Source organism: Rissa tridactyla, chromosome 6 (assembly GCF_028500815.1).
Source record: "Rissa tridactyla isolate bRisTri1 chromosome 6, bRisTri1.patW.cur.20221130, whole genome shotgun sequence".
NCBI classification, from domain to species: Eukaryota; Metazoa; Chordata; class Aves; order Charadriiformes; family Laridae; genus Rissa; species Rissa tridactyla.
In genome coordinates this window covers 59,444,251-59,459,939 of record NC_071471.1, presented here as the reverse complement: position 1 = coordinate 59,459,939, position 15,689 = coordinate 59,444,251, and the positions used below count along the sequence as shown (strand labels likewise).

The 15,689-nt window shown below is 45.3% G+C and overlaps 1 protein-coding gene across 7 annotated transcripts in view; it reads left to right on the top strand.

Moving 5' to 3' along the window:
• SH3PXD2A (SH3 and PX domains 2A) overlaps nt 1-13,908 on the top strand; it is a 280,366-nt gene extending 266,458 nt beyond the window's left edge. For all 7 annotated transcript variants that reach the window (XM_054205000.1, XM_054205001.1, XM_054205002.1 and 4 more), the window contains one exon: nt 106-13,908. In XM_054205000.1, the coding sequence (XP_054060975.1) occupies nt 106-2,001 (1,896 nt within the window). In that variant the 3' untranslated portion in view covers nt 2,002-13,908. The remainder of the gene's footprint in view (nt 1-105) is intronic.
• Nucleotides 13,909-15,689: the final 1,781 nt, after the last annotated feature.

Here is a 15,689-nt window from a genome sequence, read left to right as displayed (position 1 = left end):
AATTGTAATATTTGGCTATTGCAGGGGACTGGATTGAAAGGGAAGGAGTGAAAAGCAACTAGTAGAGATTTTTGTCTAAGTAATGTGTTCCTTGTCATCTCCTAGGTTATAGAAAAGAATTCTGGTGGATGGTGGTATGTGCAGATTGGAGAGAAGGAAGGATGGGCACCAGCATCTTACATTGATAAGAGAAAGAAGCCAAATTTAAACAGAAGAACCAGTACTTTAACCCGCCCAAAAGTTCCTCCCCCAGCACCTCCCAGTAAACCAAAAGACTCTGAAGAAGGAACAACTCCTGGAACGGTTTCTTCAGGAGATAACCAAGACTCTCCCCACAAGCTCAAATATGAAGAACCTGAGTACGATGTGCCTGCCTTTGGCTTTGACTCAGAGTGTGAAGTGAGTGAAAGTCATCGTGAAGAGGGCACTCCTGAAAAACGACTGTTTCAGCCCCTCAAGCCCTCTCCTGTGTCATCACTTCAGAAAGCAAAGTTCAAGGTAGGAGAGTCTTCAGAAGACGTTGCTCACGAAGAAGAGACCATCTATGAGAACGAGGGATTCAGGCGTTACGTGGAAGATGCTTTGTCCAATAAGGAATCTAGTGGAGACTCCGATTCTCAGAAAAGCTCCTCTCTCTCCTTGATCCGAAGGAATTCTCCAAGTTCTAGCTCTCCGAAATCATCACTTGTGAAGCTAAAGACGGACAAAAACATCCAGCCCGATCTTGGAAAATGTCACTATTCCAGGAGCGAGGAGACGAAACCACGGTCAGCTTCAGATGTTGGCTTACGTAGCATGCCAAGAACAGGCATGAAGAAAGAGCCTGGGCAGAGTCCTTCCATTAGAGCAAAGCCAATCGTTAGGCCCAAACCCTTCCTGAACAAGGCAGATTCTCAGAGCCAAGAAAAGATGGATATTAGCACTTTAAGGCGTCAGCTGAGGCCAACTGGGCAACTCAGAGGTGGACTTAAGGGTTCAAGAAGTGAAGAGTCTGAGAGCCCCCCACACACAGCTTCTGACAACCAAGATGATCCTGTGAGGAGGAGCTCAGCTGATCTCATTACAGCTCCTTCCCGTGGCATTTTCTGCTCCAGTCATTCAGCCAAAGCTGGGCAAGAAAATGACTCCAGATGTTTCTATGTGACCACTGACTCATACCAAAAGGTACAGGATTGTGAAATTTGCTTCCCAGCAGGAGTAGAAGTAGAAGTGCTGGAAAAGCAAGCCAGTGGGTGGTGGTACCTGAAATATGGAGATATGGAAGGCTGGGCTCCTTCCCATTATTTGGCTCTCCCTGATAACCAGCAAGAAACCACATCAGCAGAGACTGATGCCTCATTTGCCAGGAACAGGAAAAATGAAAACAAGTCAAACAGTTTAGAGAAGATAGAGAAGAGGGTTCAGGCTTTGAACACCATCAACCAGAGCAAACGTGCAACGCCACCCATCCCAAGCAAACCTCCTGGTGGTTTTTCGAAAACATCAGGGCCAGTGAAAATGAGGAATGGTGTGAGGCAACTTGCTGTCAGGCCGCAGTCAGTGTTTGTGTCTCCACCACCAAAGGATAACAACCTGTCGTGCTCCTTGCGCAGAAATGAGTCTTTAACAGCTACCGATCATCTTAGGACCGTCCGTCGGAATTCCTCCTTCAGCAATGCACGGTCACCGCCTGGTGATGTGAAGGGAAAGCAGCCTGAGCGGTCAGGTACAGAGAGCTCGGAGACCACCTCAAACATCCCCACCCAGAGGAATGGGATTCCTGTATCCACAGTCAGGCCAAAGCCCATCGAGAAATCCCAATTCATCCACAACAATCTCAAGGACATCTATGTTTCCATTGCAGACTATGAAGGGGATGAGGAGACTGCAGGGTTTCAGGAAGGTGTCTGCATGGAGGTCCTTGAAAGGAACCCAAATGGCTGGTGGTACTGCCAGATCATGAATGGTGTGAAGCCATTCAAAGGCTGGGTACCCTCAAATTACTTGGAGAAAAAGAACTAATACTGCAATATCTTTAACCTCCCTAATTTATACTGTTCCTGCTGTGTACATGTGGAAAAAACAATTGCTACACAAAAAGATGTTTCCCTGTGCTCCAGTTTGTACAAAGGGACAAAGGAGTCTATGCTGAGGACAAATCTGCCATGTTCTGGAGAGGTTTGTGGGGTTAATGTGTCGTAAGCAACTATGAGGAAGATGCAGCATAGTCAAATGCCTTTTTGTGAAGTTGTTAATAATCTTGTATGTGTAACAGGGTATGACATCCCATCTTTCCCGTTATCGATAGGAAACCAAATGTGTGCCTTTTGTGAAAAATACACATGCATCTACTTGGGGAGTTTTGTGCCAAACTCTGTTTTGCAATCTTGGCTCCCTTTCTCCTCATTCTTGTCCATACGTGGAATACCCAAGAGTTTTGGATGTGTTTCTGCAACTTACAGTGAGAAGCGAATGGGAGTTTCTGAAACACAAAGAGACTCTAATCCTTTGGAGATGTTCACTTTTTTTTTTTACTGTTCTCAACAGTTGGTTGGTCCAGAGTTGAAGCCTTTTCCTCATGGAGAGATTTGGTCTCTGACTTCAGCTGTGTGTTCTTGTTACTGCTAACTCACCGGAAAGGGCAATCAGGTGGTGTTCGTTGGGGGCTTTTTGTTTCCTTTCATTCTGTCTTGTTCTTTGAGTTGGGATTTCAGGTGTTCTAGGGCAGTGATGCCTACTGGTGCTTGTAAAAACAAACCTACAAACCCCATGCTTAAGCACGTCGATTACTTTGTAGGCTCTGTATTTGGTTCTGTGTCTGACTCTTGCCAGGTGATCCTGGTTGATTCTCTTCCCAGAGCTGAGATTCTCAAAACTTGTCATAATATCAAAATGCGCAAAAGTCCCTTAAGACACTGAAGACAAAGCTGTCAAATGTGTAACTTCAGGTCTTGCAATCTGCTCTGAATCCAAGCGTGCTGACTGCTGGCAGGGCTCATCAAGGTATTAACTAGAAACAGCCGTAACCTTCTGCAACATCAGTGTTTACAATGAGGCGGGGGGAAGGGAAAAGCCATCAAACTCAGTCTGCACATCCTTAATTTGTATATTTTTGGGGAATTGTTTTTCTGTGTCTTGTTTTTGCCTTTTCTGTGCATTCTGGGTTTACTTTATTTTTTTCGTCTTGTTTTACCAGAAAAGACTTAAAACTGAAGTAGGAGCCAAATATGTGTTTCTGTTCCCACTTGAATCCAGAAAGTACAGTTGTACTGGAAAGTGTGCCTGGCCTTCTGAGGCTCAGAGATTTAATATTGAAGCAATTTGGTTACAATGCACCTAACCAGGAAGCTGCCTCTTCTAGTTCCATTTCTGTTTGCCTTTCTTAACTCATGCTTTGAAACGTGGCACACAGCGGGGGTAGCGTGGTGGGAAATGGAAGAGGAGGCACCGTTGGAAAAGGCTAGGAATATGGAGTTATTCTTGAGGTAGCCAACTCTTGTACTGTAAACAGCATTGGCTAAATCTCTACTGTACTCGAGGAAGTCGTGCTTTTTTTTTTTTTTAAATGGCCTTGTTAATCACTCAAGATCTAGTTCCTTTAAATAATACGCAACATTGTAAATCTGGTTTAAGGGGGAGGGGACAGACCATTTACTACTGGTTTACACAAAATGAGACATGCCCTTTTTTTTTTTTTTTTTTTTACCAGTTTGATACCAATTTGTCTTGGAAGGTAAAGGTTATAAAGACTTCAAAATAGCTGGGATCACGGGGCTGAGTAAAATAGCACAACGATATCGTGTGTTACTGGGGATGTTTCACTGCCAAAAAAAATCATACAATTTATACATTGTTCTTGTCTTTTTTCTTTTTTTCTTTTCTTTGATGTTTTGGGGGGTTTTTATTAATTTACATGGTAACATTGCGAGAGTTGCCTACAGCTAACCTGGCTGATGTCCTTTTGGTAGCTGAAACAACATCCAGGTGCCACAACTGGCTACAAGCAGTGCTGTGGTTCTGGCAGCTCTCCGCATGCAAGCGGGGAGGGAGGGTGTTTGGTTGGAATCCCTTTAAATTGTGGTGGCAGGAGAGAAGGAGTTGTATCTGCACAACAGCTTGTATTGCAGTGTGCAGGGTCATCTTTGTACCTTATGTCTTACCGTATAATATATATGTATATATCCAGTTAGCTACATCTTACTGGATGTGTATCTGAGGCATTGTGGCCCTGTCTCTCATACTTCTCCCCATTTTTAGTTGTACTAATATGGTAGCAGCCATAAAAGACTGCTGGAGCTGTTGTGAGATTATAATAGAAGTATTATATTCTTCTGCTGGACAGTATTAAATAGAGCAATACATAGAGTTATCTGCTAGATTGCAGTACTAATAGTAGTGACTTAGTGACTCGTATTAATGTTGTTATGATTTATTTTAACAATAATGATGCGGAAGTGGTTCATTATTTTGAATTAATGCACTTTAACAATACAAGAAACCAAAATGAAAGCCAATGCAGAGAACTAAGTGCATTATTTAAAGGTGCAGTATATTAATTATCATTTTCTTGAAGCACGTATTTATTAAGAATTAACTTATTATTTAAAATATTCTAAAGTTTTGTTTAAAGACATTCCCACTAGGTCATCTCTTTGGGGGGATGTAAAAGCACAGCTCCCAGATCTTCTGCATTGAGCCACTGAATTCTCCGAGTACAGTGCGGTGTGATGTGAGCCCCTACCCAGGGAGAAGAAAGCAGCGCGCAGACGGGAGAGCCCAGACTACTATAAATATTCGCACTTGCATCCAGCAAAGCCAAGCCCAGAGCACCTCTGAACTGCAGGACTCCTTGCAGGCTTTGGGGTGGCAAAGCCATTTTTGGCAGATGGTTATGGTTCCTGGCTGCCACATGCCTTGCACGAGGCTGGTCCCTGGTGGATGTGGGCTGGCTTCAAGGCTCAGGTTAGTGTGAGGGCTTTAGGATCTACCTGTGAAACACGGGTCATCTCTGTAATAGACATCAGTCTGTCCCACAGCTCCCTTGCCACCTCGCTGGCTCACTTCTCCAGCTCTGGCTTTTGCAGGGAGGCAGTTTGCCAAGCACCAAGTGGTTCAGGGAATGATACAGACTGACAGTACCAGCAGTACTGCCGGGGTTGTCTCAAGCAACAGCCCAGTGTCCATGGCTCAGTTGCTCCTACCCCATGTCAAAGGCTTCATGTCCCTGCTGAGGAGTGGCCAGAGCCTGTAGATGGGCTGTAAAGCAACACTTGTGGCTTCCCTCTGCCCCTACCTGCTCCAGCAAAAAGGATGGGGCACAAATGACCTACTTGATGCTAGAAATGAATGTGGGCCATCGCCTGGTATGCCGGGCTTCCCGCTCCATGGGAGAGCTTTGGTTTGGGCTTCCCTCTATTTGGTGGCTGTTCTGACTGGTTGTGTTTAAAAGGGCACTTTTAAAGCAAATACCCCCCAATGCATTTTTTTCTCCTTCCCATCTTACCATTGTCACAACAGCTCTCACCGATCTCTTTTTTGATTCTTTCAACTGAGAGATATTGGGAAGAGAATTCTCTTTTCCACTGGCAAGTGGCTAGTTTTGGTCAGCTGCACTCGTACCCGAAATAGCAAGCCCTTTCCGCTCTTAGCTGTGAACCAGAGTGAAAGGCCTTAAGCTAAATCAGAAAAGCTGACTGCAGGGCAGGAAAAAACGTGGCAGGTTGCCTCAGAGGACAATGTAGTGCTAGAAGTGTTTTAGCTCTTTTCTAAAATATTAATGTCGCCTTAAGCTTTATTTACTAAATTTGTCAAAACTGACACTGGATCAAGAGCAATATTTAAATGTAACGTACACCTCAGTGAACACTCAATGCAGAAATCAATAGTACTGTTTAAATTTCTCTTCTCCTGGTTTATTCTTGAACCAGATTAAGAGGAAGAGCTCTGCAGGGCTTGGGCAAAGCCATTTGCAGCTGAAGGGGGCCCTCCTCCGGGGGAAGAGGCGGCTGCTGTCACCGCATTGCTCTCACCCGCTGTCCGTGCTTTCCAAAAAGTCTTGAATTTGAACCAGCAGAAAAATCCAAACTCCAATGCCAGAGAACAAAATTTAAGAATGTGAAAATTGTGTCTTGCTGTATACTGCAACTTTAATAATAATGAGCACTTCTGAGTTCGTTATTGAGGTTTATATAATGCCTGAAAAGTTTAATTGCTGGTTTCCCTTGTCTCCCCTTTCAAAACACTTTCTCCTAACAGCAAGAGTAGTACGTTTTTGTTAGCAGCCCTTCCCTGTGGGAGGCAATTCCTGGTAATTGTCTTAGCTCTCACGCCTTGCAATGGCTGGGTGTAGTCACAGCCCTGTGCAAGCCAAACTTTTCAAGATAAAAGATAGGATGGGCGCGTGTCCGGATACTTAACTGATGTGTAGACAGGAAGTTTTTTAAATCGATGTGTACAACAATAGCAAGTGCACAATAATGAAGGATTGACATTCACTCACGGTTAGCCTCTTAAAAACGGAATTTCACGTCTGCACGGGTACAGCTAAAAAAATGGATTTGGCCCTTGTGGATACATACCCCAAAGACTCCTTCCATTATGATGCTCTAAAGTTTGACGAAGGCATTATATAATTGTTTTCATCACTTTCAGATCTTAATGAATCGTATTTTATTGTAATATATATTCATTGCTTTCCTCAGTTAAAAAGAAAGTTACTGCTTTTATCTTGTATGAAAAACAAGGGAATTTGATAAAGCATTCATTATTTTCATATTACTAGTATTAACAGAATAGAACTAGTACTATTTAATTTTAGATCTTCATAGCTAGCTTGTTAATAACTCATATTTTCCTGTGTTGTATCCTACTATTTTTTTCTGTTTTTCCCAAATACTCTGCATTCTTGAGAAAAAACAAATCCAATGAGTGGATAAGTGCAATATTCATAGAATAAACAGGCCCCTCATCCAGGACTTGGAGTGGAACGTGCAGTGTGAAATGTTTGCAATTCTCTATTCATGCACTCTTAGGGAAAGGGGAAATGCAGGGGAGGGGGCAGCTGGATGAAAACAGGACCCTTGGGTAGGTAGGGACGGATAGCTGGGGTTGTTTGGGGTGGGAGTAGCTGCTTTTCACTAAAAAAAGCATCACCTGTCACGGAAAGTATAAGGATTATGCAGCATGTTGCCAGGATTACGTATAGAATGTGCGTTAACATCCTTATCAGTACAGGACTTCTGAGCTATGCTTGAAACACTCTGTATGTCATCCATGCATGATACTGTCTTCTGGTATGTCTCTGCCGGTTACGTCCTCTGTTACGCTTCAGAATCGATGATAACTTCAGAAGGGAAAACAATTCTGCTGATGCAGTCCCAAGTTTTGATACTGTATTGTTACTTGTATTTATTGCAAGAGCTACGGGAATATTTTTACAGGTCCTTATTCTTTTTCTTTCCTTATTGTTAGCCTAAGGAAAAAAAAAAAAAAGGTCCCCGTTTTGTCTGGGTTAGTTCTCACCTGCAGAATTTCACAGCTGATTTGGGTATTGATTTCATACTTCTTGGCTTGCAGAGGCTGATCTCTCAGGTCCAAAATAAAATTGGGCAGAAACTTTGCCCTTCAAAAGAGGTTTTGTCTTAAATTCTATTTGAATGGAAGAACTTCCATCTGTCCAAAATAATGTGATTTTCCAGGTAGCAGCAAAATCTGCCTTTGAAAAACTGGACTGTTTTCATAAGATGCAAGAAATGTGAAAGCCAGAGCATTTGATTGTCTGAGCTCCGGGAAGCACATCTCCTGCGGCTCTAGTTCATGTCCCTGGAGAGGGGTTATACCTCAGCTTTCTGCTTAATTTTTGTCCTGCTGTTCTTAAGTTTGCCAAAAATCCTTAATATTACTAGAGGCCTTTGCATTCAAATAGGAAAAACTGAATTCTGCAGCTGTGCTGAAATAGTATCAATTACATGATTTTGGAAAACCTTTAATACTGTAGAAATGAAATTGGTTTTGAGGAGCCAACTTAATTCTTTCACGTGCTCTTGTCTAAACTAGCAAGAAGTCCATGAGCATCAGTAGAGTTATGCTGACAGAAGACCCGCAGTGGAGCAAAGCACCTTGAGGGTGCTCAGCATGGACCGCTCTCAGCAAAAGGCAGCACACTCAGTTCCTGCAAGGAACACCTCCAAGGGTGCCCGGGACCGCCGAGCCTCAGTGCTGCCATGCCACCATCCACTTCCCTGCAGGTCTTGCAACTTTGTGAAACCAACTGGAGCTTTGCTGCTAAATGCTGGTGGCTTCCCATCACCGGCGGCTCCTCCTCTGGCAACTTCAGATGCGATTTAGGCACGTAGCAAAGTGCTGTGTATAAATGTGCAGCGATCGATAGCTGCCAACAGTACCAATATGATGGTCTGAGAGCAAATGTTTGTGTAAGTTATTTTATTTTCATTTGCTTTTAGTTGCTTGGTAGAAGCAGGGACCACCAATGCGGCGATGCATGGGGAATGTGTCTGCACACTTGAACTGTTTGATGGCCTCTGCTAGCTCTGCCCAGTGCTTGTATTTCCCTTCCTCTCTGTGCTGCTCAGTAGTCGTGTCTGTTGTGTGTGTCTGTAATTTTCAAATAAAGTACTGTATGTAGGGCCGGATCTAGAAGCCCCTGCAGTCAGTTGACTTCGGATTGGGATGTAGGTTGCTGTTGCTGCTTTTCCTTCTCCATCTTAGACCCAAGTCAGAGGGTGTCTGTAAAGTCACCCATAACTCTACGTTGGGGTGTCAGCTTTGTGGGGTGTGCATGCATTGCCAAGGGTGGAGCGAGGGGATCTCTTTCTCTTGGGTGCCCTTGGGTGCTAGGGCTTTGCAGCGGTTCCTGGAGTGGAAGCTGTGCCACACTGCGTGCGCACCTGACTGGCGTAGGCAGAACAAATTAGTTTCTCCCATTTTATAATGTCAGGGCTGGGCTGGTCCCATCAACGTTGTTCTTCATTTGTTCTTGCATCAAGGTAGCATTGAGAGTGCAATTTTTTTTTTGTTTTGTGTTTGTTTTTTTAATAAAATAAATTTGGTTTAAAGCTTCACACTGGCGTTTTACAGACCTGTTCTTGGCAGCATAAGCCACTGCTGTCCTGAGTTGAGACTCCTGTTTGTTACTGAATCAAAATAATGAGAATTATGTTGATAATTTGGAAAGAAATGAGAGGTAACTATATTGGCAGGGGAGGGGTAGATAAAATATAAGGAAAAAGACATTTCTAATAAGGCCATAAATTATTGGGTCTGACACTGCAGGTGCTTTCTCTGTATAGATGGTTTTAATACATCACTGCTCTGTGTTAGGATTTTTCATTATTGAGAAAAGTTGAGTTTTTCACTCCGTGATACACAATGACGATCTGTATCCTGAAGCCAATGATCCACCAAAGACAGAAAACATGGGTTCCGTGTTTGTTGTAGCTGAGATGGTTTGTGTGTCTGGGGGTTTGCGTACGCTGAGGTTTGGCTGACAGAGCGGGCAAGAGTGGCTGTTCCCGGCCTGCCTGCGTCGTGCCTCTGTGAGACAGCCCTGTGCTAGCGGCACTTCTGGGAAAACAGTGGGTTTAGTGATCTTTCCCTGATGCTCAGTGTTACTTGGTTACAGTGGTACCTGTCTGTCTTGGTCTCTGCTTGGTGGAGGAGAAAAACAGAGGGGAGGGAGAATCACTTGGCACTGTAGGAGAATTTTTAAAACATAACAATTAATATTCAAATAAATATTTCGGGCTTCTACAGATACTCCCCTTCAAAGCTGTATTAGTAACTCTGTATTTGGTGTCTGAAATTTAAGCAACATGGCAGCCTTCTCTGTGCAAACAGTTCTTTTGTGGCTTGAGAGCTTGTTCTTGAGCCACTTCTTGGGTCACCAGGGAAGTGGTAATAAATAAACAAAATGCCATCATCACCCTTGGGGTTTAGACTGGGGGGCATCAAACTCTGGTCTGACTCGGGGTCCCCCTGGGCATCCAGTTTGGTTTGTTTCCATCCCCTAGAAGCAGGACAGATGAGAAGAGTGCAGTCACTGCAACCTAGCCAGTAATAATTAGTAAACTGAACAAATAAAAAAGGAATTAAAAATAAACCTTTTAAAAAATGAAATATTTCAGTGAATAGCTGACTTAACTATTTCCTGTCTTGGATTTTCAGGGGGCAGGGAGAAGTTATAATTGTTTCCAGTCTCTAGGAGGAATTTTTCTGCAGCATGCTGAATGGGCTTGCTGAAAAAAAACCTTGCCCATTACTCATGGTGAGTTCAAACCTGGAGTATTGCAAAAGCAAACTGCGCGTAGCATTACAATGACTCTTTTGTACTGAGGGTCCAAACTGAGTCTTGTGGGGTCAATAGTGCACGGAGGAGGTGCATTTCTGCTGTCTGGCTAACTTCATGTTAAATCGGTGCTGTTCCTCTGTTGCAGATTTAATTGCAGACAGCAGTGCTCGTTACTCTGCTCACAGTGTGCGGGGAGAATCAAGCAGATGAGACTCCTCAGTAAAGACTCAATATCACATTTCATGTCAGGAGAAGTCTTGCCAAGCAGTTTGATGGGTGCTTAGGCTGAAGTTCAGATGCAGATAACCCAAGGTGGGTGTTGAAACCAGCTCAGTTGGACTGTACGTCTGCAGCTGTTTCCAGAGCTGTTAATTAGCCCAGATTGTCTCTAGAAATGGTGGGTAGTTCATTATTGGGAGCCTAAACCTGTTGTTGACTGTAGGCTGAAATCTGAGCAGTTGTGCTCCCCTCCGTTAGCAGAGCAATTGCAACTGGCTGGACTGGAAACTCCTATGGGTTTTGCCGTCCCAAATTTGTATTTGGGGGGAGGGTGGGGAAATTGATCTAGGCCTGGTCTAAGTGAGGCTTTGCAGTGGGTTTCCTGGGTGGTTGATGCTTTTAATGTGACCTTGAGGATTAGATGCGGTTGTCACTTCTGTGTTGGTGTAGTACTCCATTTTCTAGTGGTTAGGTGGTGGGAATGTACCTGGTGGGAGTTTGGGAGAGTATGTCGGTGACCAGAGATAGAGAAATGTGTGGCTGGTCTTAGTGTGTGTGGTCAAGTTGGTGACTTTCTTTTTTTTTGGTCTTTTTTGTTTATTTTCTTTTTACCGTGGGAACCATTCTGCCTGTTCTGCTTGGAGAAAGGTCTCACAATTAGGTGTGTTTTCTGTTGCAGTGTAAGTGAGAAGGAATAACTGAGAGCTTTTTTTTTTTTCCTTTTTAAGAGGGTTTATGGGCTGGAGTCCATTCCGTTTGTTTTGGGATGCAAGTTAAGCCAAGAGAGGAAGAAAATGAGTCTGGGGAAACCTTTTTTTGTGGTAACAACTTTGGACCATATTTTCTTGTGGCCTCTGATGCAGCTCCGCTGAAGGTAGTGGAGTGAATATTGTTCATTGTGCAGATGTCAGAGCGCTTGACCAAATATTGATTCTTTCAGAGCTGACAGATATTTTGACATGGCATCGCTCCTTAACCTACCTATAGCAAATGTGAGCTAGAGACAGAAATAGCAACTGCAGCCTCATGTGTTGGGCAATTTCTGTTTAATGAACTCGCGATGGTGACCAGTTGGATAAAACTGTTTGTACAGTGAACAGCTCCTGCGAGGGTCCAGGTGTGCGTGGGTGTCTGAGATGCTCTCCTAGAAAAGGAAATCATGTGCTTGATGGAACATTTTGCCTTTCTCAGTCATCCCAGTAAAATTGAAACCCAGAAAAACTACAGTTTTTGCACTTAACAGTACCTTTTGCCATTGATGGCAAGAGTTATTGTTAATGAGGGGCTGGAAGCCCCAGTCTGTCTGAACTGGCACAAAACAGAAGACCTTTTTGTGACCAGTCACTGAGCCTGCATGTAAATGTGGTAGATTTGATGCAGATTAAAGTACTAGTTAACAAAGATGAGTAACTTCTCAACGGGCCAACACAAAAGATGCATTATCAGTGGGGAGAACATAGCTCTCCTTTTTGCCAAGTGACCCTGTAGAAATGGCCCTCAAGCTTTAGCACGGATCACCTGGGGACCTGTGATGATTTAGCTGATACATACGGTACTGTGGGCCTGGTTCTGTGACTGGGACAATAGAAATGCATCTCTGTCCCAGTGAAAGCTAATGAAATGATCATAGCACAATGTTTTCATTGCTCTGGGTTTGTGAGTGGTGGGGGGGGAAGCAGTTGCAAAAAGCATTGTATTCCCCCTAATCCAGACTCGCAGACTTTACTTGACTTCAGTGCCTGGCCCAGAACTGGTTTCAGAGCGGTCCTTGTGGTTATGTCATAGGCCAAGCGCCGTAAATGGGAGTTTGAGTATCACCGGATCAGCCTGTGTCTGTGGGTGGCTGGGTCAGGGCTTTGCTGTCCTGTGCGGGACAGGGACTGCACACGGGGGGCTGCCCTCTCCTCCGTGACTGCTGAACAGCCACGTGCCGTGCCCACGTGCTTGCTCAGAGAACTGGAAAACCATGTAAAGCAATTGAGGTTTGGGGTTTTTCCCTAAAGCAGCACATTCTGAAACAGGGAAGTAAAAGCAAATGTTTGTTTGGGGGATTTTAATCACGTCTGTGTCTGTAAAGGTGAAAACTCTGCATGGGTCACCCAACGGGGAGTGAGAAACACAAACTGTCTCGGGCAATTGGGCACGTGAAGATGCAGAGCAAAAACTTTAGATTGCTGTGCCTAAAAGTAGATCTCAGCCCTTCTCTTCAGGCATTTATTAGAGCTGGTGTTATTTGGGAATTGAACAGCATTTAATAATGGTTAATTAAGACTGCTCGAAAACTCCTGGAGGAGAAGAAAAGACAAATTGGGTTCTGGATGATTGTAGAGGAGAAAGTTGCAATAAATGTAAAATATTGCCAGGTGCTTCACAAACTCAATTTTTCTCCTAGGATTGTCACAGATCCTCGTGACTGTATCCTGGCCCACACTAGTGCTGTGGCACAGCTACTGGGTACAGACACCTCTGCAAAAATTCATAGCCATGCGTCTGTGATGGGCATGTGCGTATTGGAAAAGACGACCCTAAAAAGGGCCTGGAGTAAATGATGCTCGATAGGAGCTACTGGTTTGCGTGTTCCAGAAATGCTGAAATAACTTCAGCCCCTCCCAGCTCTGCTACGGCAGACCCTGACAGCACGCGGGGGCTGCGGGCTGCTGGGCTTTGGAGGGCGACACGTGCTAGTGGCAAGGGAAACTTCAGGCTGCAGACGGTCACTGCCCTTCCTGTTCTTCAGCCATGCCCCAAGTCAGAGCTCTGCCGGGTCACAGCAGGACCAGGCCCTCGACACGGCGTTAGCCCTGTCCCACAGGACTGCGCTCGGCTCTGCCAAACGCGCTGGGGCTGGCGCTGCTGCACGGCGACGGTGCTCTCCTCTCTGTGCCTGCAGCACCAGGGCAGGTTGTGAGGGGCTGCCCGAGTCTGAGGGCTGTTTTCTCAGAGTTATTACAAGTTCTCGCAATGTGAACCTCTAATGTTTTCAAAGACTCAGGCAGAAAGGACTTGCTAAACAGACTGTACCTGTCATCTCCCAATTCGTTGATTGCGTGGACCAAAGGTGGTGCTAAATCTGATCTTTGTCTGTAATATTTATATTTTGTTGAATTTTTTTTAAGTGTTTGATAAAACAGATGCAGTGTCCTTCTTACATGAGAAATTTAGTCCCAGCTTGGGACATGGCAAAATTTACTGGACCTTCAGCATCCAGAATTGTTGCTTGTTACCATTTGAGCAGGCTTGCAGTGTTCTGGGGGGAGGTGGGAAAAGGGTACTCTATCTTCAAATGCTTGCAGACTGTAAGAATTGACTTGTGATTTTTTTTGTTGTTGTTGTTGTTTGTATTTTGTTTACATTGCCTCTTATGCCCTAAAGGAAAAATAAATTTTTGACCTTTTTAATTGTGATCCAGTTGGTTTATTTTGGTTTTTTCTTCATTTTTTTTCAGTATTAATTCCACTTGTGTTTGTCAAACCACTGAATTTAGCTTTCCCAGAATAATTTACAATTTACGTGTACATGCGATTGCAAATAGCTTAGGTTTAAATGGATAAAGGAGCTTCTCTTGTCCCCTGGCCCTGAGTTGTCATTGTATGCTGTATTTTTGTCTCTTTTTCTAATCCACAAAGTTTTATGGACTGCCACCTCTGCCCTCAAACATGAAGACCTTTTGTCTGTGTTGAACAAGGTCTTAAGGTTTAATACTCTCAGGAAGTTTTTTGGAGAGGGATGTGACATCAGATCCAAAATAAGAGGGTTGTTCTGCATGTTGGGATGAGCCCTTCACGCCCCTGTGTGCAGGGTGCTCTGCTTCAGCACGGGGTGTTAAGGTCAGATCTTGTGAGGCTGCTGGGCCCTGCTGGCTCCTCTTATCCAGCTTTGAAGGTGGGAGGCCCCAAATAGCTCAACAAGTCAAAGTTCTTTGGTGTATGAACCAGCAGTTACATAAAACTGAAGAGTTTCTCCTAAAATGGAGCCTCGCTCCATATGCAGGACATGTCTCGGGCATGCAGAGAGCAGTGGATTAGGGGATCTAATTGGGGAGCGGGTTGCAATAGGGGGTGTAGTAGTAAAGAGGAAATGAGGTGGTCTAGCGCTTCAGTCCCAAACTTGGCTACAGGAGCCCTCTGTGAAGCGTTGTCCACTCCTCATTGTCTGTTAGTTTGCAAATCCGTAGGTACAAGGGGTCGTGCCTAGTGCCTGGCTCCCCCCTTGGAAAGCAGGATTGCGGAGGGGCGCTGGCTCTCCCCGACTTTGTGTTCCTGCAGCAGGGAATGGCCTCTCATGAATGCATCCCTCATCTTAGCTTGAGGCTACGTCTTCACTCCGGGATGTGGCATTTCACAGACGTCCTGCAGAGACACGAGTCTCCCCCGGGCCCCGAGGTGAGCCAGCTCTCATCGGAGGCACAGTGTTTGCCATCAGCCCAGGCGATGTTCCTCCATTGGGGCAGACAGGCAGGTGATGCGGGAGTCGTCCTGCTTGGGCACCCCCGGCGCTCTGAAGGATGCCAGGAGTTAGATCTGAGGCAGTGCACAGTCCTCGGCATTTTAAGGCACAAACTTAGTGACAAGTGTGCCTGGGAACTGTGCCCCCTCCTCCCCTGCGTGTAGAGCTAGCCGGCCGGCTTCGGCTTGAAAGGGTTTTTCTGGACTGGTGCAATCACCGTATGCCAAGGTATCCCCGTGTATATTGCTCCCTTCCTTCCTCATTTTTCTCTGAGAGCCACCACCAGAGCTGTGCTGCGCTCAGACTAAATTTCTCTGGTTATACTTCTGCGTATGTGTAGTATTTGTGAAAAGGAGTAAAATCAACCTTAGGAGAAGGGGAGGCGGGGGGGGAATAAAAAAAAAAAAAAAAAAAAAAAAGAAAAAAGGCCGTTAGAGGCTGTGTGCCGTGCCGGGCAGTGAGCACCAGGTGGCGATGCTGGACCAGCTCTGCGGCTCCTGGACCACTTTCGGCGCGCCCTTCCTCCCTCCCTCCGCCTCGCCCTGGCCCCCCCAGCGCGGCCCGCTGTGCCGGGGCTGGCCGCCGGCCGGGGAGCCCTGGGGACGGCCCAGCCTGGAGCAGCAGCAGCAGCGGAGGGGGGGAGGGGGGGGAATGCCTTGTTGCTGGGCAAGGTCTGCCCTGCGCCGTGCTTGGTCTTGGTGACTAGCTTGGGGGCGATGGTGAAATGGCAGCTCCGGTT